At 39.8% G+C, this 23346-nt stretch overlaps 1 protein-coding gene across 1 annotated transcript; it reads left to right on the plus strand.

The window, feature by feature from the left end:
• Window positions 1-58: 58 nt before the first annotated feature.
• HPS5 (HPS5 biogenesis of lysosomal organelles complex 2 subunit 2) lies at window positions 59-21849 on the plus strand. The gene is made up of 23 exons (XM_032984875.2): window positions 59-787; window positions 1932-2101; window positions 2532-2642; window positions 3353-3417; window positions 4035-4227; window positions 5682-5815; window positions 7095-7310; window positions 7640-7711; window positions 7947-8035; window positions 9018-9196; window positions 9425-9583; window positions 10706-10865; window positions 12918-13041; window positions 14720-14866; window positions 15754-15828; window positions 16326-16933; window positions 18307-18430; window positions 18631-18786; window positions 19360-19479; window positions 19730-19843; window positions 20179-20285; window positions 20976-21261; window positions 21717-21849. The coding sequence occupies exons 2-23, from the start codon at window positions 1994-1996 to the stop codon at window positions 21775-21777; spliced, it is 3408 nt and encodes a 1135-aa protein (XP_032840766.2). The 5' UTR covers window positions 59-787; window positions 1932-1993; the 3' UTR covers window positions 21778-21849.
• The last annotated feature ends 1497 nt before the right edge of the window (window positions 21850-23346 follow it).

Genomic DNA, 23346 nt, shown 5'->3' on the forward strand with positions numbered 1-23346 from the left:
ACGGGGCAGCAGACGGAGCCGCCGCCGCCGCCACCCCCCTCCCCTCCGCGCCCGCCCGCTCCCCGCCCCCCGCCGCCGTCACCCGGCCCCCGCGGCACGCCGGCCCCGCTCGTCCCCCGCCATCGGCCCCGGCTGCTCCGCTCCCAGGTCGGCGGCGCCGCCGCCACCGCGCCGCGGGGGAGGGGCGTCCCCTCGGCCGCGACCGGCGGCGGGAGGGGGAGCCGCGCGTCAGCGTCACGTGGCCGGAGCAGGCGGACGCGCGTGACGCAGCTTCCTCCCCGCGTAACGGGCGCGCTCGGCGTGACGCAGCGCGGAGCGGACGCGCGCGCCCCCTCCCCTCCCGCGGGTCACGTGCCACCCTGTTTGGGGGTGGGGCCGCTGTGAGGGAGCGCGCGGGGGGCGGCGGCGCTCGGCGGGAGGGGGGGGCCCGGCCAGGCCGCGGCCGCCTCCGCCCCGCCGCAATCGGCGTCCCGCTTCCCCGCCAGCGGCGGCTTTTTGCTTTCTCAGCCGGCGCTTCCTCACGCCGCGGCGGGAAGTTTTACTTCCCTGTGCCGGCTGTGCCGCTCCGCGCCCCGCGGGGGCCGGGGCTGTGGGACGCGGGTGGGCCAGCGGCCTCGCCCGCCCGCTCCCGCGGAGAGTGGGTTTTGGCGGAGTCCGGGGCTTCTTCGGAGGTTTTGCAGTACTTTGCTTTACTCCCCTTTACTCCCCGTATCTGAGGGGAAATGAGAGGGGTTTGTAGCTCTTTCCGCAGGCTGGAGGCTGGCGAACGGGCAGCGGCGGTTCAGAGGTAGGTCAGATGCCGAGGCGGTTGCTGGTTTCCGAGAGCAGAGTTCCGAGGAAACGTTTAAAATGTCAAGCTGGTTTTGTTTGATCGAGGTTATCTGCGAGCTTCCTTACGACGGAGTGTAGGGTGTCTTTCTGGACCAAATACTGTAATCCAGAACAAAACTAGTCCTTCTTTAGTCATCAGAGATGGTCTGGTCTTTATCTCTGGAGTAGACTCATTCTTAAATCCCATGATTTAAGATTTTAAAGATGTTTTTGAAAATTTTTAATAAATAATTTATAGTCTCTCTGGCTAAATGCGTGTCTTCCCTTTTCCTACTCCTTGGTGAGGGTAGGCGTTTACTTGTGAGGAAGTGTAAGGTTTCACATAATAGTATTTCTGGGAGAGAGTTATTTAATTTATGGGATTGCATGCTAAACATTATTTAGAAATTGGAGGCTTGAGTATGAAGTGTAATAAGCGGGTTTTTTTAAAGCAACATATACACCTAGACCTTAAAAATTTCTCAACAAAAGATTCTTTTAAAGTATGTGCTGTTTAGGAAAAATATATGAGGTTGTAGCTTCAATAACTAATTATTAACTTTCACTCTGTTATCTAGCCTGTAGACTGGAAAGGAGATACTGTTGAAAGGTTAGTTTATACATGCTTATCTATAGTTGTATTAAAAATGCACAAATGCAGGTAATTCTAAATTGTTACTTGTTGAAGATAATACTCCTTAAATTTAGATTTAGAGAAGAAGATGATGTAGGTATAAAATACTAATGCTAAAAGTTTTTCTTGAGAAAATTAGTTTTAAATCAAGAGTGCATATTGTGGGGAAAAGTCCATTTTACCATAAAACAAGGCTTTTTCTATAGGTAGGCAGAACTCATTTCACAGGTGGATATAAATATATCTTATTGCTACAACTTAAGTATTTCCAAAGTTGATACTTGATAGGTTAAGTTTTCTGAAGTTAACTTCAACAAAAACTTTTCATAAATGAATCACTGGTCTAATTTTGTAGCCCTTGGGCCTTTTTGACAAACTGAAATCTGATGGTTTTTGAACGGGAAGACATTTATTGTTTCTTTAAACACAGAAAAACAGATGTAGTACAAAAAAGTGAACTAATCGAGAACTTATTTGTTTTTGGCAGGTACAGCTAAAAGCTGGAGCTGTAATGCACCCATGAGTGAGTAGCACTAGCCGTGCGCATCAATGGCCTCTGTGCCAACAATTCCAGACTCTTACAACCATGTGTTGGCAGAGTTTGAATGTTTGGATCCATTGCTTTCTGCACTCAGGCTGGATTCTAGTCGTCTGAAAGTGAGTTTGTGGAGTTTGGGTGGGGTTTTTAAAATGAAAATAATGACTTTATTTGGTTTATAACCAGATTAACCCCCAGGATTCATCTTATTCATTTTGGCTGTGTCCATGCTAGCTTATGGGCGGAGCACTTTGGGAAGAAGTAGTAGTGAAGACAGAGGATCATATTAGTCTCTCTTTGTGTTTTCTTAGTGACACTGTGGGGTAAATAATACAGCCTTACACAGTTGTTGTCTTCTACGTTGTTTGCTCCATCACAGAGAGTGCTATCCTAATATCTAGGACAACTGTACTGTCAGTGTTTCAGGAGTGGTATGCACAGCCAGCAAATAATGAAGCCTTTAAAAAACAACCTAATAATGCAAAAAACAGATAACGTTATTAGTACTTACTAGCAGCATGTTGTGCATTGCAATTTTTATTCCTTCAGTGCACGTGTATAGATGTGTCGAAGAGATGGCTAGCTCTAGGCAGTTCAGGAGGAGGACTGAACCTTATACAGAAAGATGGTTGGAAGCAAAGACTCTTTCTCACTCATAAGGTAAGGGTAAAGAATTCTATACAAAATTTTCCGTGGAAAATGGGACCGGGAAAGAGACATTGTTTCAAGTTAATTTTTATTGAGTCAATGAGCATTTTCAGTTTGCTGAATTGTCCAAATAGGTGAAGTTTTGGACTGCTTCATTTAAAAAAAGTTTGTGGTACTGGAGTGTATCCCCAGGGTGTGTGGTATAATAGATTTCATGAGGGGTAAAAGAAATTGAGAGGGTCAGACCTTGGTTTTTCAGATTCTTACTTTTAACAGCAACAACAGTCACCTGAGTGTTTAAGAATTGGAAGAAAACTTTGAATATGAAACCAGATCAACTCATGTAGATAACTACCAATGTTTGGATGCCCAAACGATGAACTACCTGGATAAGCAAAGAAAAAATAGGCTGGCTTGCTTTTGCTGAAAGAGGTCATGGAACAGGGATTGCTGTTTCTACAGCCAGACGCTATTTCCTGGGAGTCACTAATTTCTCTTGTTGTCATGTTGTTGTCAGCTGTGTCTTTTTAGAGTAAGCTCAGTGTTTGCAGACAAAACCCAAACGATGACAAAACCCACCCCAACATCTGCATCACAACAAAGCGGTAGTAGCTGTTGACATGAATCTGGTTTATGTCTTAAAGATAAACTCTATGTAGTGGCAAAGGCAGTACAAAAACAATTTTTACCTGTACTTACTCCCATACCATACTCGCTTTTAGGAAGGTGCCATATCCCGGGTTGCCTGTTGTTTGCATGATGAAGACTATGTTGCTGTGGCCACCAGGTGAGTGATGTACTCATAAACCTGAGTGCTGAATATTTATTTTTAAGTAACTTCTAAGTTTCAGACTTCGGCATCTGCTGAGAACTTGGAGAGGGCAGGGAACTAAGTGGTAGAGGTCCCTACAGAATAATTCTCTGCAAGGTTTGCTTATTTTTTTTTTCTGGAATAATTGTTCCAGAATAAGTATTACTTCTGTAACAGAACATCTGGGGGAGAGCCAGTGCATGGGAAGTTATGATGATAAATGCATTTCTGAGACCTTTCAGCATCAAAAGAAATATCTTCCTTGATTTGGCAGAGTGAGATTGGTATTTAGTACCACTTACATTGTTTAAAATCTATTTAAATGCTTATTTTCTACATCCTCACTGACAATTACAGTAAATGTGAGAGTAACCTTCCAAACAAAGCTGCTGATGCATTGTAATGCTAGGAAGGACACTTCTTCAGAATTAAGAATGTGACACTTCTTGAAAGCATGCAGCCTCAAGCACAACCAGCTCTGAGATGTACTACTTTGCATAGATTTTCTGTTTCTTTTGGAATAATGCATCTTTATCACCGATAAAATGTTAAGAGGACTTATTCTCAAATGGTATTTTTTTCTTTCGTTGTAGCCAAGGTCTTGTAGTAGTCTGGGAGCTGAATCAGGAACGTCGTGGGAAGCCAGAACGGATTTATGTTTCCTCTGAGCATAAGGACAGAAAAGTCACAGCTCTATGTTGGGATACAGCTGCCCTTCGTGTTTTTGTGGGAGATCATGTGGGAAAAGTATCAGCCATCAAGATTAACACATCGAAACAAGGGAAGGTAAATGTCACATACTTTGTTTGAGATGAAGAGGTTCACAAGGGATGACGTGTGGAATCTTTGTTTATTTTAGTAAAGTAGAACAGAGGAAGGCTTGCCAGCTGATGAAGTTCTGGTAGCTTTGACTGTTAGGATGAAGAATCAGTCTCTTGAGACAACAGTAGGAATCCTAACTCATGAACTTCCCTGACCCTCTCTTAGCTATTTTAGTAATGCAAAATAATGCTTTCAAAGGTACAGAATTAAAAACTGGCTGAGCTTCTTCCTCTTGGAATTATAAGTATCCAAGTCCAGGATCTTGGTGTTTCTGAGCCTGTTGGATTCCTTAGATTCCTGCTATGGGTTCAGCTGTGTGTTTTAGTCCTCAGCTCAGCTGTTGGTCTGAGAAAGGGTGATCCCAGACTCTAATTTTGCTTGTCTCTGGATACTCTTATTCTTAAAGATGTTAATTAGTTAAAATAAATGGTAGGTGGACGTCAAGTTACATTTATTACATTTTGTGCAGAGGACACACAAATTAATGATACCAGCCTGATTTCTAGCTCTTGAATGTTGTTTAAGTTTTACTGTCACTAGGTCCTTTTAATCTGTAAGAAGGAGCATGACCTGGAAATAGGTGAGTTCCTCCAGGTCATTTTTAGCTGTCATGAAAGAATTTGAAAATTACCTTAAAAGTAACAAGACTGTTGCATTTAAGGAAAGAGCAAAAAATTCAACTGTGGAAAGAGAAGGAGAGGAGAGCAGGGCAAGGCCCATGGAATATGTGTCTGCTCATGCCTGTTAGAGGAATTAGACTGTTGATTATCTCATGTAACATTCCTAACAAAGGAAACAGCTTTAAGCTGTCAGAAATGGTGACTGCTAGAAAATTTGAGTGCAGTTCCCAGTAGTTTCTTATGAGTAAGAAGTATTCCTGTGACTTTGTTCTGCCACCCCGTGCAAACTGAGAAACTTACGTAATAAATAATTTTGGGGTAATATGCTGTAGTGTAATAAAGTGAGTTTATGTAAACCACCTAAGTCCAATGGAATGTTTTTTTGTATTGAGTAATCTGTCAGGTCTATCTCCATAAAACTGTTTGCTGGCTGAAAGTACCTGTAGGGAGAATTGAGAGAACTGACAAAAGCACAAAGCTTACAAAAGCAAGAATAAAAAACCCTCTTAATGTTATTCTTTAAAGAAATGTCAGGATTCTACAGGGATATGATTTTTTTTTTTCTTAAACCTTCAATAATGGTTTTGGGAAAAGGAAGATTTAGACTTTTATGCCTCTAAGCATTGAAGCCTTGTTTTATAAAGGAGAGAGAAGAAATGTCCTGCTCTGTCTTATGCTGTGTATTCGTTGTGTACGTGAGTCTCTTCTGAATTTTGCAATTTTAACTTAATAAAACAGTCTTTACTTTGAACTGATGACCAGTATGTTTTCTTTCTTTTTTTTTCTTTCTAATTGTAGGCTGCTGCTTCTTTTGTGATGTTTCCTGTTCAGATTATAACCACCGTAGATTCTCGGGTTGTTCAGCTTGATTATTTGGATGGAAGACTGCTCATATCTTCACTTACACGCACGTACTTGTGTGATACCGAGAGGCAAGTTATATTTTACTTGTGAAATACTGGACTTTACAGAGTCATACAGAGTTTCTGAAGTGACCTCTGGAGATTATCTAGTCCAATTTTCCTGCTGAAAGCAGAGTCAGGTAGAGTAAGTTGTGTGGGACTGTGTTCAGTTAGGTTTTGAGCATCTCCAAGGATGGAGACTCCACAAGGTCTCTGGGCAGCCTCTGCCAGTGATTCACCACCCTCACAATAACCAAGCCTTTTCTTCTCTTGAAATGGAATTTCCTGTATTTCCATTTGTGCCCATTGCCTCTTGCCCTTTCACTGGGCACCACTGAGAGTAGTTTGGCTGTCTTCTTTACTCCCCCATCAGGTGTTTATACCCATGGGATCAGATGAGTTCCCCCACTTCCCTGTTCTAGGCTGACCAGCCCAGCTCTCTCAGCCTCTTCTTGTAAGACAGGCACTGCAATCCCTAACTCATCTTTGTGGCCTGTTGCTGGACTTGCTCTAGCATGTCCCTGTCTCTCTTGTACTGAGGAGCCCAGAACTGGACCCAGCACTCCAGATACATCTCACCAATGCTGAGAAGAGGGGAAAGATGCCTTCTTTGACCTGCTGGCAACACTCTTCCTAATGCAGCCCGGGAGGCTGTTGGCCGCCTTTGCCTGGAGGGTGTGTTGCTGGCTCATAGTCAGCCTGTTGTTCACCAGGACCCCCAGGCTCTTCCCTGCAAAGCTGCTTTCCAGCCAGTTGGCCGTACTGGTGCCTGGGGTTATTCCTCCTCCAGTGCAGGGCTTTGCATTTATCAGTCTGTTTCTCTAGCCCACGGTTCCTCAGTTTGTCTCCAGACATGTTAGCAGGGGCAGTGTCAAAAGCTGTACTGAAGTCAGGATAACAACATCCACTATTCTCCTCTCATCTGTCAAGCCAGTCATTTTGTTGTAGAGGGCTATTAACATGATTTCCCCTTCATAAATCCGTGTGGACTGTTCATAATCACTGTCTTATCTTTCATGTGATTGGAAATGTTTTCTGGGATCATTTGTCCCATCACCAGGTTGATTGTCTGATTCTGCTGAAAAAGACACCTGAATGATCTGAGCATTCGTTGAAATTAATGAGTATTTCTGCACTCTCTCTTATAAATTTTATGCAGGCTTTATAATATTCATTACAGATTTTTTTTTTTAAGCACCAAAACCAATTCAGCAACTAGGATTTAGTACTTTTATTCTTCAAGGAAAACCTAAAATTAATTAGAGGCTTTATTAATGCTGCCTTAACAAGTACATTTTTTTTCCACTAGAGAGAAGTTCTGGAAAATTGGTAATAAAGAGAGAGATGGAGAATTTGGAGCATGTTTCTTCCCTGTTGGAAAAAACAGTGGGAATCAGCAGCCATTAATATATTGTGCTCGACCTGGCTCAAGGATGTGGGAGGTGAACTTTGACGGGGAAGTGCAAAGCACACATCAGTTCAAGCAGCTGCTCTCATCACCGCCTCTCCCTGTTATTACTCTCAGGTAGAAGCATGAGTGTTATTGGTGATAAACTTCCTTGGGACTTCTAACCTAGCTGAAAAGAACTGCATTAATGCTGAGAAGACTAAAGAAACTCCTAGTGCAGTCAAACGTTAATCCTAGTTGTCATCTTAATACGTTCTTCTCTAATAACAGAAGCCAGTAGTTGACATCTAAAATGCCAAAATCTTGATTCTGTAGGTATGTCTGTGTGACTACCACAATGAGTGCTGCTGTTATAAGACTATATAAGCCAGCCTTGAATTTACAGGGTTAAGAAAATTATATTGAGGTAGTTATGCTTGTAATGGATACTAATTTTTACTTTGCAGGATGGATCCTCATTATACTAATTCCAGCTGCTCTCCACAATCTTTATCTTTTCCCAAGCTACTGTATTTGACGTGAGTATTTGTCCGCATAGTTCCTCTTGATAAAGTAGACCCAAAAATAAAGAAGTTGTATATTCTCCTAGTTTATATTACCAACTTCATCTGTTTGCATAAGAATTTTCCAAGTATTGTGCTAAACAACTGTCTCACTTCTCACTTGCTGTACTTAAGCCAGTGCCATCCCTGCATATTTTGCAGTGACTACCACAATTAACTGTTGCACTGTTAACGTTTGCTTTGCTTGCAGTGAGCACTGTGTGATGACCTGGACAGAAAGAGGCATTTATATTTTTCTTCCTCAAAGTGTTCAAGTCTTACTCTGGAGTGAAGTAAAAGGTAAACTTGAAGAATGTTTATTTTGCAATACTGTCTATTAGGTTTGTCGTTTCTGATGTCCTTGGCTAACGTGGCACCTTTTAAAGCTTAATTTGTGCAGCTGGATTGCAGAACAGATCAGAAAACTCTTTCCTTGTCATCTGTCGGGTATATCCTTGAATATTAACCCTCTACCTGTCTCCTCCAGCCAACCCCTCCCTCTGTATTTCTCAAAACATGCTTGAGAAACAGCACGTGGTATAGAGTGAACCTTAAATACAGTAATCGGATAGTGAGAGGTAATAACCTGCAGTATCCCCTCCTCACTTTGGGTTGTTCAGGTTTATTGTCAGGTGTCCTGTGAAAAATAATCTGGCTGCCAAAAGCTTAATTTTCGAACACCTGTCTAAATTGGAGACAGGGAATGTATTTGGCAGGTGAGAACCCTCATAAACAGTTTTGTGCGTATGGTTATAGGCGTAGTCCTGGAGTGGTTAGTCATTGTCAGTCAGTCTTTTCCTTCCCCTTCTCTCCCCCGCTTTTGGTATTAAGTTTCCAATGCATATGTCATGGAGTGTTTGTGTATAGCATAACTATTTCATTTGAAAACTGCTGAAAGATCAAAGTGGTTTTCTACTGGCAAATGTTTTCCTTCTGTTAGAAAGCTAATAATTATGTATTTCTCATCTTTATCAGTCTTTAATTTTTCATCCCCCTTCAGAGGAAAAGGAAACTTTTCAGTAACTTTTGTGTAATTTTTGAATGCTTTCTAGAAATGCAACTCTGTAAAGTTTTGATACTTTAACTGTACTTTATAGTTCTTAGATGCTAGCTTAGTACTCTTCAGTGTTTTCTCCTGTGCCATTTGTGCTACAGTGTATTAGACTGTTGCACGCATTTGCAGTCAGATGGGAAATAAGTTTTCACCTTCTCTCAGGAACAGGAAGGAATGCTGACTAACAATTTTGGTCCTTTTGATATTTTTGTGCATCTGGTTTTGCAGATATTCAGGATATTGCAGTTTACAAGAGTGAGTTGTTCTGTCTGCATACAAATGGAAAAGTCGTGCACCTCTCCCTCCTGCTGGTAGACCGCTGCATAGAGCGTCTGATAAGAAGAGGGTTCTGGACACTTGCTGCCAGGGTCTGTTGTCTCTTCCAGAATTCAATTATTTCTTGCAGAGTAAGTAAATACTTCTTTGTAAATGTGCAATGCAACTTCACTCTGTTTCCTGTCCCCCTTTTCCATTAAGTTCTATATGTTTCTGAGATTCATATTTTTGGAGTTTTTTTAAAAAGCCTTCTAAACATTGTACTTTTAGGATGAAAATTAGCCCATGTGTATGGTATCTTTTGTTTTTCACACTTGCATTAGAAATAATAATGCTTCTGTTTCACTGTATACTTTTAGGCAAGAAAAAATTTGCCTCTAGACAAGCTGGAACACTTGAAGTCTCAGCTGGATGCCTCAACCCAACAAGATCTCATTACGCAACTAGAAGAACTAATTTCAAAGTTGGAACCTCTAGATTCTGCCTGCAGCAGTAGAAGGAGCAGTATTTCATCTCATGTACGTGTACTGGTAGTGCCAAAAACGCTACCTGCAGATTTTATCTTTGTGACTTAAAATCACCTCATTGCTTGCTTTGAAGATGAGGTTTTCATTTTTAGTATGTTTACTATAGTTGATAATGCCACTTTCTAAAACTAGGTGGGGTGGAGAGGTATGAAGTACTACTACTTGTATTCTTTAAGCTCTTGGGCCTCTGCCTTTTTTCTGTATTACTTTCCAGCTAATATTTGAGATGTGCTCAAAGATTGAGATGAAGAAGGCTCCTTCCACAGCTGAGCATAGTGTCTTAACATGCTTCAGTATAGGTTGTCTTGATTGTAACTGTAGTTTTGTGTGGTGAAAACTGAATGTCTAAATGCTCAGAACTATCCTAGCCCTATTTAAAAAATTGCCTCAGTCTATGGAGCTTAAGCAGAAAACTCTAAAGAAAAAAAAATCAAAGCATGTTTCTCATATTCTTTTGCATATACAGCTGCTAGGTATCATCTTGGTTTCCCAGCAGCCTTTCAAGAAAGGGAAAATATTTCATAGTTAATGCAATATCAGTTGCTGCTTTCACTCACAACATTTTAAAAGTAAAATTTAAAAAACCAAGTAACATAAATTTCATCTTGATGCGGTAGACAAGTTTTTTTTATTAGCAGATGATGGGAAAAATAAACTACACAGACTGACCATGAGCAAAAAAATGTATGTGTGCCCTGGAACTAAATAGTTTTGCAGGGTCCATAATTGTGTTAGCTAGGTACAGTTAACCAGCAAAAAGAGTATGCATCATAGGTACAAGGGGGTGAAGTAACAGTCTCAGATGCAGGAATAAAGCAGAGATGGTTTTGGTCTTGTAAGAAGTAAACCAGTGGTTCTGCAGGCTGCTTTCCTAAAAGCAGTTGCAGCATATACATCTTTATAAAGTCACTGGACTGCACACTTACTGGCATCTGTGTACCTCTCCATTCTAAATATGTCAAAAATACGCTGTTATTTAGGGCTTTTCCAGACAGTGAATTATGAAGTGCTGTGAGGTTATTTGTGTGAGTATGGTTGTTTGAGTTCCTTGCAGGAAGTTCAACAAGGAAGTACAACTTGCACAATATCTAACTCCTCTCCCTTGTCTGACAGGAAAGCTTCAGTGTCTTAGACTCTGGAATATATCGTGTTATCAGTCGAAGAGGCAGTCAGTCAGATGAAGATTCATGTTCTCTCCACAGCCAAACGTTCTCAGAAGATGAGCGACTTAAAGAATTTCCTGCACACCAGGAAGATGAGCAAGTAGAACTTGGTAATGTTTCTTAACGAAAGCATGTTATCAGAATGCAATTTTTATTTATTCTACAAGAATTCGATTGGGCTGGCTCTGAGCTCTTATTTTCCACTATCAAGTTATCCATGATTAAATCCTCTAATTTGACCAGTGGGAGCAGAGTTATCCCACCTTCCAGTCAAACTCCTTGAAACATTGAGGTGAAATGCTGGCTCCACAAATTCAAGTTTAAAAGCAAGGAAAACTCAGAGAAGGAAAATAAAAGGTCAAGAGGGCTTTTACCAATCTAGGATTTCACTCAATTCTGTCCCTCACCCTGTGCAGTTCAGCATTAATGCTAAGATTCTCTCAGGTGACTATGCCAGTGTTAATTGAGCTTCAAATGAGATTGGTTTGCTGCTGCTGTCCATCCAGTCATACTGGTTTCAGGAAAGAATTTCTTAGTCTTGGTTCTGGCTTTATATTTCTTCAGGGAAAACAGTAGGCTTATAATAAGTGTTCTTAACTTTCTTGCAGGGTTTCATTTGTAAGGGGGATCATCTCTTACATGTGTAAACATTAGGATAGGGGTGATAGATTTGTTAATAACTAACATTTAGGTCATCCAGGGAGCTTTTTATATTTCTTATGAAATATCTGTCACTGGACGAAAGCTAGAGTGAGACAGTAATAAGTCTTGTTCAGTGCTCTGGTTGAGATTGGGAGGAGATGTAGAAACCCAGGATGATGAGGAGCTGAGTTAGTTCTAGGTATGGTAGAGAGGCGTTCCAATAAAAAGGGTGCTTTTTAGCTTTTGCAGAGAGTAGATAACAATTGAGGATGGAGAGAATTTGGATGCTTTGCTGGGGAAAACCACAGTGGCAAGGGAGTGTATAGAAATTAGTATTTAATCCTCTGCTTGTCAGTAGCTACTAAGCTACATGCTATTTGTGGCACTTACATTCACATGTGCCTCTTTACCTACATCAACGTAAAAACAAGTGAGAAAACTTGTAAGGAAGTATATAATTTCTGTTAGCAAAACTCTAGTTAGTTAGTAAAACTCTAAAATGAAGGGGTGTAGATTTTGAATGTCAGAAGATAAAGTTCAATCTGTATAACAAGATAACAAATCTACTGATCTTTTCAGACTAGAGAAGTTCTTGAAGCATGTGTACTTAATTTGGTATTTAAGAGAAATGGACCTAGTGTTTCCCTGCTCACATTTACGTAAGATGTCATAAGTTTTTAAGTTTCTAATCTGCATAATGAACAAAAGCAGCCTTATTTACAAGCAGTCGTAAGATCAGTTGTGACCTTTAGGCACTATCTAGAGAGACTGCGGATTCTGATGGTGGAATTTCTGTAACAGCATAGCATCTTTTCCTCTCAACAGTGCAGATAGCGCTGACTGTTGCAAAATGCGGTGTCATCCTTACTTAAAAGGATGCTTTTTTTTCTTATTCACATCACTTAAAGATACGGTGTGTGTTTGTACCAGGAAATGAATAATCAAGACACATTGCAGATACTGTTAGGGATATAACAGTGAGAAGGAAATGGTCAATGATTCTATATTTCCTGTGATTCTTATCAAAAGCCAGAGAGATATGGGCTCAATTACATTTTTAAGTCCATTCAAATAAAAGGATGACATAGACCTTAACCATGGCTTATGTTTCTGTATGCTCATAGGTGATTCAAGTTTTAGGAAATCATTCAATGTAAATTGGTGATGTATGCCACAATACTTATTTTTCCTAGATGTTTAAATAACAGTCAGTGGATTAAATCAAAATTTTTGTCCCTTAAATGGACTGTAAATCTACTTTTAGAAGATAGTTTTCATACCATTGTTGATCATCATTTGCCTTGTCACAGAGCCGAAAGACTATTAACAAAGCAGACCTACTAGGTTCAAAGTCGGTAATAAAATGGCACTTTTCTGGTGCCCCGTGTTCTTGAATATTAAGTAGGAAAATAGTGCATGCAGATTATCCATTAATGAATTAGTGACTTGCAGTTTGTTTCACTGTTCCATTTTTGCCCAGCCACTGTTTCATGACTCTTTATTTCAATTCCATTTGTTAGACAACGTATCTCATGCATCTGTGACGGTTGAGGCTGACCGGAATGAGACATTTCTCCCATTCAGTATTCCTTTGTCATTTCGTTCCCCATCTCCTCTCGTCTCTCTCCAAGCTGTCAAAGAAAGGTAAAACTTGCAGCAGGGTCACTCATCCATTACATCTTTCCCTTTTCTGTCTCTGAATTTGTAGCATTGTCTGGTTTAGTGTATACTCTGTTCTGCAAAAAGGCAACATCTGAACTGAAACACCGGAGATACAGTCAAATTTGCTAGACAATTGAAAGCTTCCATCTTGACTCTAATGAAGATATGAAGAGCTGCTGTTAACTTCAGTGGAGCCAAGATTTCAACCTCAGTTTTTAAATGGCTTAGAACGTTTAAATGTGTAAGAATGTTTAACATTCCCCTATAAACTGTGGTTGTGGCTTGTATCCAAAGCAAATTTACTGAATACTGTTTTGGGATTTTGCTTTTCTGGTACCTAGATGAATGAGTGAAGGCTTCCTGTGTTGCTTGGGGATAATCAATTCCCCAAGTTTTTATGGAATAATGGTAGCTTATACCTGGTGCAAGTCAATATTGTAGTGTCTGTTTTATGCAGAAATCAAACTGCTATTTTAAAACTTTTTATAAAAAGCAATAGGGGAGAAATATAAAGGAAACGGTGTTAAATACATAACTTAAAAATTTGAAAAAAAAAATCTATATGTTAGTTTCTTAGCTACAGTGTTGCTGGTCCATAACGATGGTCTGAAAAATTGTGTAGCTCTCCCTTGATCACTTAGGTATGTCAATTATGTCCTACAACAAAAAACTGTAGCTCATATCAATAGTGTGAAGATCCCAGAATAACCTTCAGAAGTATATGCAATGTTTTGAATTCTTTCTAAACCATAAACAAGTTTTTAGGACTTTCCTAGTTATAAGTGTTTCTACTAATAATGAGAACTAAATTTTCAAGTATTCACTATATTCAACTTATAATTAAATTAAATACTATCTATTCACGGTTAATTTTTAAAAGTTTGCCTTTAATCCTTCTATACATTAAGTCCAGTTGTTTTGCTGCATTTGAATCCTTTGTCCTGCACCAACCTTTGACTTCTGCTATACCTCAGTATAGTAAAAGATGCCATATTCTCTCTCAAACAAGTAAAAGGCTTGCTTGTTTCTTTTTTCTTGATGCTTTTAAACTAGTACTTGGCCAGAAAGTAAGAAGCTGATTTGTCTGTTCAACTCTTGATGACATAGTTCTCTTCATGGCAGTGGTAGAAATAATTGAGTTTTGGTATGTTCACTGGGCTTTCTCTTGAATAAAATATCTGAAGGGATAGGGACTGATGACATGAGAAGGACATTTTGATGAGCTTTGTAATGTGAAAAAATAATCTGGAGTATTGTAAAACTGTTTCTTACTACCAAGAAGGACATAACTTCCTAATGATGCTGTCTATTTACAAGCTTTAAAATGCAATGTAACTAATCTGCTTCTATTTCCACACAAATACATGTCAAAATCTATGCACCAGTGTTAGTATGTGATCCTGTTTCTCCAGCAGCAAAAAGCCCAAGTCTTAAATACTTCAGGTTTTTATTCTGTGCTGAAAGTATGGACCATGACTGAAGCATGAATTTTGAGCAGCTTCTTTCTTTTGTTCTTGTTGGTTGTCGCTGCTGTCATCCTTTTCTCAAGAGTTCTTCAGATTATAAAGTTTTCTGAAATCATAGTTTGAGTGGAAAGAAAGTGCTTGATTTCTTTGGTTTTGAACTTCCAATTTTAAATGTTTGAACTTCTGACTCCTAGTGTTTCCAGCTTTGTACGCAAAACTACTGAAAAGATTGGCACACTTCATATAAGTCCTGACACTAGAGGGAGGCAAGAAGCAAAGGATGACGAGCAGCTGCAGGAGTTGACTGTTCATCTGGTAGCATCTCCCCAGGAAGAGAAAGAGTGAGTGCGAAATCACGTTTACTTAGCAGTTGCATTTGCTGAATGTTCTGGAGATAGCAACCTAAAGAAAAACTACTGTTTCAAGTAAAACAAGGTGCTCAGCATTGGGTTTTTCCATCTGTCTTCGTTACTATGGTGGGTTTCACTGCTTTGCCCTGACTGCGTTCCTAGAAGCTGATTAGGCAGTGAACACTTGTGGGTGGTGGAGCATGCAGTCTCCACAGCGCTGTGACAACTAAAGGGCAAGAACACAGTGTATTCAGCAATTCTCGTGTAGTGTATCTGTGATGCTCGTTATAGTTATGGACATGAGTCCAACAGTTCATTTCCTGTCTTGTTTGAATGGGGAGGAAACACTTTATCTCCCTAAAAACTTCTTTCTTTTTTGTTTTTAATTTGTGTGGTTGGGTTTGGGGGTTGGTTTGTTAGTTGGTTGTTGGGTTTTTTGTTTGTTTGTTTGTGTTTTTTTTTTATAATAAAGGTAGCTGTAAAACATTGAGCTTCCTTAGTGGTTGTCCAGTGAATACAGAGCTAAGTTATTTCATATTCCAATGATTTGCTAGTTTACCATTTTGGACTAACTCTCATCTAGTGGCATGCGACTGATTTTTATTCAATACCTGCAGAAATCTATTGTAGTGGGAGTAGAAGCCATTATAGAAGGCCACAAAAATAGTATTATCAGTTGTTCTTCATGCCTGATTTGTCATAATTTATGTTCACCTGTTCCTTCTTTATAAATTAAACCTTAGTTTTTGTTTTTATTTTATTAATAAAGGAATGAATATTGTTTCCTCACAAATTTGAGGAAATTTTGTGAGCAAATCCTCACTTAAATTACTAAACATAGTACTTCAGATAAGACTGAAATTAATGTGTTTTTCTAGGTTAGAACCACAGGGCTGCCAGCTTCCAGAGGAGGACCATCTAAGAGATCTCAAGGTTGCAACAGCAGAAGCTATGTAAGCGGAGAAGCTTTTTAATGTACAGATTTATTAGGCTTTGCTAGAAAAATGTTTGATTTTTAAATTTGTTTTTCTTATTCATTACATACATTTAAGAGTAATGCTCCGAATGTCTGTTAACATGATCTGAAAGGATCTCATTTGGTTAATGACTTGTTTTTCCCTATTTAAAACCAAGCAAAACCCACTAAAAGCTTTTTTAGGTACTCTAGCATTATCCTTTTGTCCTAACTACAAGCATAGTTTAAAATCAAAACCAAAACCACCCAACAAACAAAAGTCCATTCTGAAAGAAACCTTGGGGAACTCAGAATGTGCTAGTATCAAATTTAGGCAGTGTAAGTAGCCTAAATTATGTTTGATGCGCTCAAAACCACAAAAAAACAACTGACCAAGTCAAGCTTAGGAGTATACTTTGAGTTACACAAAACATACATAATACTTCACTTGTGGCATCTTATAACTGATAAGCAAACTTCTTTTTTGTGCTGCAGAGCCAAACTCCAGGATCCCTTGGTTTTGTTAGAACCACAGTGTATGAGAAGGGTTTTACAGGAATGGCTTGTCTATCTAGAAGAAAAGTTTGGCAGCAAAGGGCATTCTGCTTCCTCTTTTAAGAAAACCAAGACTGTGTGTGCTGAAGAGCAGAGGGCAGTACTGGAGGAAAACTTGCAACCGGCTCCAACTGCTGGAGACCCAGTAGACAAAGAACAGAGTAGTATCTTGGAAGACTGCTCTGAAAAGGAAAACACTGATGAAACCTGTGTAAGCAGAAGCACGTGTGAAAATAGTACTGATGTGAAGGGACCTTTGTTCTGCAGCTTTCAGGTGTCTCCTCCATGTGTCATAGAGCCGGATGTTCAGAAAGATCTCGTTGAGTTGACGACGCTGTGTTTTGAGCTACGTGTACTTTCTTGTGGAAATGGTGACACACAGGGAGGTTCTGATGGAAGCCTGCCACTAGCGGCTTCGTGGACCTTGGCGTGTAGGTTTATGCGAAACTACTTCTTTCTTTTGGATTTAAAAAGACTAAAGCAGTGTATTATAACCATGTATGCAACCAGTCCTAATGTGTGGGAAACATACATCGCAGGATTGAAAGGTAACTAATGAAAAATTTGTTACTAGTAAACTGAAAGTAAGACCGGGAGGAAAAAAGAAAAAAGCTTCAAGACACTCCTGTTTGTGTCTGCAGAATTTCCTCCTGCGGGGGTAGCGTGGGAGGGGGATGGGTGGTCGGTGTGTGGGAGGTTTTTTGCCATTTTTGGATTGGTTGGTTGGTTGTTTTTTCCTCCAGTGGCTAACTTATGGAGAACTGCTGGCTCCTTGGAGAGACTGTTACTCCCCCCACTTTTCAATCCTCAACCTTTGTATTTATGTGGACCTTGTTGGTTGAGCACTGTAGTGATTACAGAAAAGATTTATTTAAAAACAAATATATGTGTTTGTCCTGGGTTTGAGTGAGTGGTGGAGTTTTTTGGTAGCAGGGGAGTGTTTCAAAGAGCAAAAGCATTTTAGATTAGTCTGTCTAGAAACAAAGCAAAAGCTAAGGGAGGAGCTTCGGTACTTGCACTGAAAACAGAAGATTTGACTTGCAGTAATGTGAAACAAAACTGAATGGAGTAGGTGGTGCCATGCAAATGAGCAGCTTGTGAGCACTTTAGACTTCATTTTTCCACAGAAATCCTTTCTGATCTTTTTGATACCTCTTTGGCCTTATTGAACCAAAGCTTCCTGATTATATTGGAAAACAGAACTTCATTGGTTCTCTGCATTCAGCCTCTGCTTTGCGCATTTCTTCTTTTAAAAGTGAACTGAAGTCTTAGCATTGGTTTAATGCCACAGAGAGTAGTCAGACAACAGAATTTTGCTTTGAGGATTGGTAACTGGTATTTGCGATTCTGAGAATCTGTTCACTATTGGGATTCTGAGAGCCTTAGAAGTGGAAGTGTAATGTATGCATTCCCAGTTTGTCCTCAGTTGGACTGTGCTTGTGCCCATGGGTTAATATTTGCATTTCATCAGGATCAAGGTTTGTGCTTGAGTTCTGCATTCTGTGAAGTTAGTGTCCAAGCTGCTGAAGTTTTTGTTTATTAATATAAGCGAATTGTAATACATGAAAACTGATGCGCACCTGCATTATATTCAGCAAGCCATATGTTCTGCTGTGGGCTTTTTTCACATGAGAGAAAAATTTACCTCCTCAGAAGACTAAAGAAAAGGAAAATATATCAAGAATATTATTCCAAGCCTTAATTGTATCATTTTATAACTGTGATTTGCTGTAAATGCAGATCAGTGATGTTAATTCCTATAAAACGAACAAGTAGGATCTGTTCACTTGTTACTACTGTTAGATAGAGAGTTCCATGAAAGTAGTGATAACTTTTGTTCTTACACTTAATAACAGCTGTGAGCATGGTGAGTAAAAAACACTTGCCCATATCCTGTAACTTGAGTGCTGATTTTTTTCAGAACTAACTTGTCACAGTCCAGTGGCTTTAGCAATGGAAAATGAAGATATGTTGAAAATACTGAAACAGCTGCATGACCTGGGGCCTTGGGATGATAGCCCACTGTTACTGGTACATGCTCAAAGGTTTGTAGCCAAGTCCTTTCTTTTCTCTTCAGTGTTCTTAACTTTCTAGCAGGAATTGGTACACTTCACATTCCATGAAGCCTTCTGGCAATCTTTTAAAGACATCACCTTTTAGTACTATCTCAAACTTTCAAGAGGTCTTGGAAAAATTATAATTTTTGTGTTTGGTACTGAAAACAGTTTTTATCCTCTCTTTCCAGGCTTTATGAAAAATTTGGGGAAATAGCTCTTCGGCCCCTGATCAAGTTCTATCCTTCTATTTTGCCTTCTGATATCAAACAGCTTTGCAGGAACAATCCAGCTCACTTTTTAGTTTATTTAGATAGTCTGGTGAAATCAAAGCCAGAGGAGAAAAGGTAAAGGGAATATAGAATTGTTTTCATCTGTCTGTTCTCTTCATCATGTAGCTGTGTGGGGGTTTTACTGATTTTGGCTTTTGGGGGCTTTTTTGTACTGTTTCTGCATATATCTGATTGGTGTTCTTTAGCACTAGGTTCAGAGTCATTCTGACAGTTTTAGTTACTCTCAGACTGGGTTTTTTGTTAGATTAGATGCTAGTTTTGAAAAGGTTTTTCTAAGTAATACTTTCAACGGAACTGACTGTTTTTGTTCTGTGCCTGCAGTTCAGTACACCAAGGTTAGGCAGCATTTAAAAAAAAAAAAAAAAAAAAAACAACCAAAAAACAACAACAACAAAAAAAACCCAACCCGAAACAAAACTAAAACAAAACAAATGCCTGGGGGAACCCAACCTGCAAATTTGATGGTTTTCTGTGGTCTCCACAGTTTCTAGAAACATAAGTCATTCTACACTTTTCCATATTTAATTTTACATCCTTTTTAATTTTTAGTCCGCACACAATCTCTACTTCTCCGAATCTGGTATATGTGAAACTGGTAGGCTTTTATCTGTGTGTTTTGTTTTCTAGGTCATCTCTTCTTAGATCTCTTCTGCAGCCCGAATCTGTACGACTGGATTGGTTATGCTTGGCAGTTTCTCAGGATGCACCACAAAGAGCAAATACTGTGGATGCAGAAGGAAATCCCAGGTAAAGTAGAGTTCACCCAAGATTCTGAGTGCAGCAAAAAGCTTTAACAGCTCTTGCAGAGTTCAGCAGAGGCAACCAAAGGGTTAAATAACTTCACCTGTAATGCTTTTCAGTGACTGCTCTGCTGAGACTTCACACAGTGTTTCATTTGGTTTTCCTTCTCTTTCTTCATATATCTGCGTTTCCTGTAGAGAGGACACAACGTTCTGAGGAAAATCAGTGCTTTAAAACTTAATTTCTCATCTTCTAGGCCACGATCACATTTGTTTACTTGGGGCTATAGCCAGCTCATTCTGCTTTTGGTTAAACTCCCAGCTGATTTTGTTATGAAAGAGAAGATGGCTGACATCTGTAAATCACATGGGTAAGAAGAAAACTTTGTAATTCTTGGTACTTGGATAGTTGATATTCTGATCCCCAAAAGATACAAATTAAAACAACCCCTCTGCACCTTACTGGGACAAGCTTTATTTAAAAAACTTTCTTGTTTTGAGGATGAATACTGAGTGTCCAATTTAATGTACAAAATACCTCTTTTGGTTGAGGGGTATTCTCTGTGTCCCTATTCTGCAGTGATTTCTGGTGTTCAAGAAATTGTTGCTTCTGTCTTCAGTGATATTTAAATGAACATTTAATTATTGGTGACTTCAGTTTAGACTGAGTATTTGATTCCTGGAAATCTTTACTCTCTTATTCAAGATTTTGGCCTGGATATCTTTTTCTCTGTCTGGAGCTGGATAGAAGAATAGAAGCCTTTACTAATATTGCTCGTTTGGATGATTTGAGCCTTTTGAATGGAGAAGATGGTTAGTGAGTCTTAAGTCGTGTAAACATACATCTGTAACATAGGAACTGCCCTTATTATATACTGATTTGTCCAAAGTTGAGTTGAACTTTTAGGTTTTTTTAAGTGTTTTGGTAGCACTAACTGTGTGTAGCACAGAATATTTGAAACACGTAAATGGGTGTCACAGTCTTATATCTTCACACTGTACGTTGTGAAATCAGTTGTGTTAGAAAATGCTTAAAAGTTCAAGAATGTAGAGTTGTTTATCAGTTGGTAGTAAAAGCTAAACTTGGTGTTGTAGACAGAGGAACAATTGGCCTCCCTGCACAGCACAAAACTGCCCCCACTACATGTGCACACACACAAAGTGATAGCGAGCGAAGCATTGTATCACATGGCAGAACTTAGAAGAAAATTCCTAGCAGCCCTGAAAGAGACAAAACAATTCTTTGTCTCTTGACTTAATCCAAAGCCTTAAATACTGAACTGTTGTGAAGCTTTGTGTGTAGTTCACAGAATCTTTACACTGAGTCAGTCAAGGCAGTACACTCTGTACACAATTTGCTTGTTTGATAACGCTTGGTTTTCTTAAATCTTCACAGAGGAAAAACAAAATAGCTAGCTTTCCTTTTAAGTACAGATATATTTAATGTAGTAAGCTTAGAGTAATCCTTCTACATATAATGTAACAAACACATTTTACATCTAGGTTCCATTCCAGAGACAATAGAAGAATGGAAGTTTCTTCTGCATCTTGCACAGAATCACAGCACAACCCTCCACCACGATGGCCCACAGAACGGGAGTGCTGTCAGCAACGGTAGCCTGAGCTGCCCAGACTGCATCACTGTGGAAAACATAGCTCTCTTACTGGCAAAGGCCATTGGCCCAAATCGTGCCTTGCCTCTCTTGCAGGAGTGTGGCTTGACACTAGAATTTTCTGAGAGATTTACTAGTGTCTGTGAGATACTGAGAATTGCTGAGAAAAGGCAAAGGTAAGATGACATGTCAACAGAAGATCCACACTATTCATTAGGGATCATTTTGGTGCTAGAAACTTTTCTTTTCCATGAACAAAAGAGAAAAAATATTTCACATTTTACCCCTGGTTTTAAGCTCAGCTGAAAGTTTTTCTATAAGAGCTGTGTATTGTGCAATACAGGCATTTTAAAATGGAAAATGAGGAAACATGAAATCGTACATTAATGATGTATGTGAGGGAGGTTCTCTGAAGGAGATAGCTGTATTGCGGAGCCCTGCAGAGATGCTGAGCTCACCTATCCCTTTCAGAGGGGGCATGCATGGTGATGTTACTTCTGAAATACAATCATGTTTTTGACAAACTTTTCTTTAAAATGCAAACCAAAACTCTGTTGTTCTGCTGGTAGCTTTTTTTACTGTTTGACCTTTTTTTTTTTTTTTTTTTTTCCCCCCTTTGCTTTAATTGCAGAGCGCTGGTTCAGTCCATGTTGGAAAGGTGTGATCGGTTTTTGTGGTCTCAGCAAGCATAGAAAAGAACTTCGAAAAATTTGGGAACATTTTTTACTGTAATGACTGTATATTAAAGTGCCTCTTAAACCTAATAGGCTCTTAAAGAAATCAACTCCTGTCTAAAAGTTCAATTATCTTGATCCAGTTTCCATCTGGCAGGTGTCTGCCTGACTACTGTTGACAGTTCTTCCTTACACCTTTGGAGATGAGTTTTGAACAGTGGAACCTAAAACAAAACAATTCAGTATTTATCTTGAAATTAAAAAAAGCTCTCAGATTTCTGAGATGAAAATTCCTGCATTTATTTTCTAAGTCTGTATGACTTAAGTGTTAAGGATATGAGCTTCTAAGTATTAAATAATAGTGTAAAAATTTTTTTGTTTGTTTGCAAATGTGAGAAGCCATTCCTCAGAAATATCTAAGGTCATACTTGTTTAATTTTCCTGTAAACTACACTGACTTTTTCAAGTTACTGTAGAAGTGCTTGTTATGATACTTTTTTTTTTTTTTCCTCTTAAATTATATGGACTGGTCTTGCCCCTTTGAAATGCATTAATTGAGCGAAGTCTCAAAATGGGAGGGAAATAATTTTTCAGAAGTGGATTAATGGTTCAGAATGCTGGTTAACAGAAGAACTTGCTAAATGAACTCACTGTTAAACTATGAGCAAGATATTTCTAAATTGCCCCTATCTTTGTGCAACATGACTATAGACATCAGTTGTGGCATTTCAACAAACCTCAGGACAGTGGAATTAGACTCACAGAATCCTTTAGGTTGGAAAAGACACTTAAGATCATCGAGTCCATGCTAAACTTCTCATCGCCAAGTCCAGCACCAAACCGTGTCCCTAAATGCCACATCTACACATCTTTTAAATCCCCCCCAGGGATGGTGACTCAGCCACTCCCCTGGGCAGCCTGTTTTGGTGCTTGACAACCCTCTTCATGAAGAAATTTTTCCTACTACCCAATCTAAACCTCCCCTGGTGCAACTTGAGGCCACTTCCTCTTGTTCTGTTGCTTGTTACTTGGGAGATGGACCCTCACTTCGCTACAGCCTCCTTTCAGGTATTTGGAGGGAGCAATAAGGTCTCCCCTCAGCCTCCTTTTCTAAGCAACCCCAGTTCCCTCAACTGTTTCTCATAAGTCTTGTGCTCCACACCCTTCACCAGCTTTGTTGCCCATGTTCTTTGGACATGCTCCAGCACCTCAGTGTCTTTCTTGTAGTGAGGGGCCCAAAACTGAACACAGTATTTGAGGTGCAGCCTCAGCAATGCCAGGTACAGGGGGATGAGCACTTCCCTAGTCCTGCTGGCTGAACTATTTCTGACACAAGCCAGGATGCCATTGGCCTTCTTGGCCACCTGGGCACACTTCTGGCTCATATTCCTTTTCCACCAGGCAGCTTTCCAGCCACTCTTCCCTAAGCCTGTAGCCTTGTGGGGGGTTGTTGTGACCTAGGTGCAGGACTTGGCACCTGACCTTGTTGAACCTCACAGAACTGGCCTTGGCCTGTTGCTCCAGCCTGTCCTGACTCCTCTGTAGAGCCTTCCTGCCCTCCAGCAGATCGACACTCCTGTGCAACTT

Source organism: Tyto alba, unplaced genomic scaffold, assembly GCF_018691265.1.
Source record: "Tyto alba isolate M040663 unplaced genomic scaffold, T.alba_DEE_v4.0 Super-Scaffold_8, whole genome shotgun sequence".
Taxonomy (NCBI): Eukaryota; Metazoa; Chordata; class Aves; order Strigiformes; family Tytonidae; genus Tyto; species Tyto alba.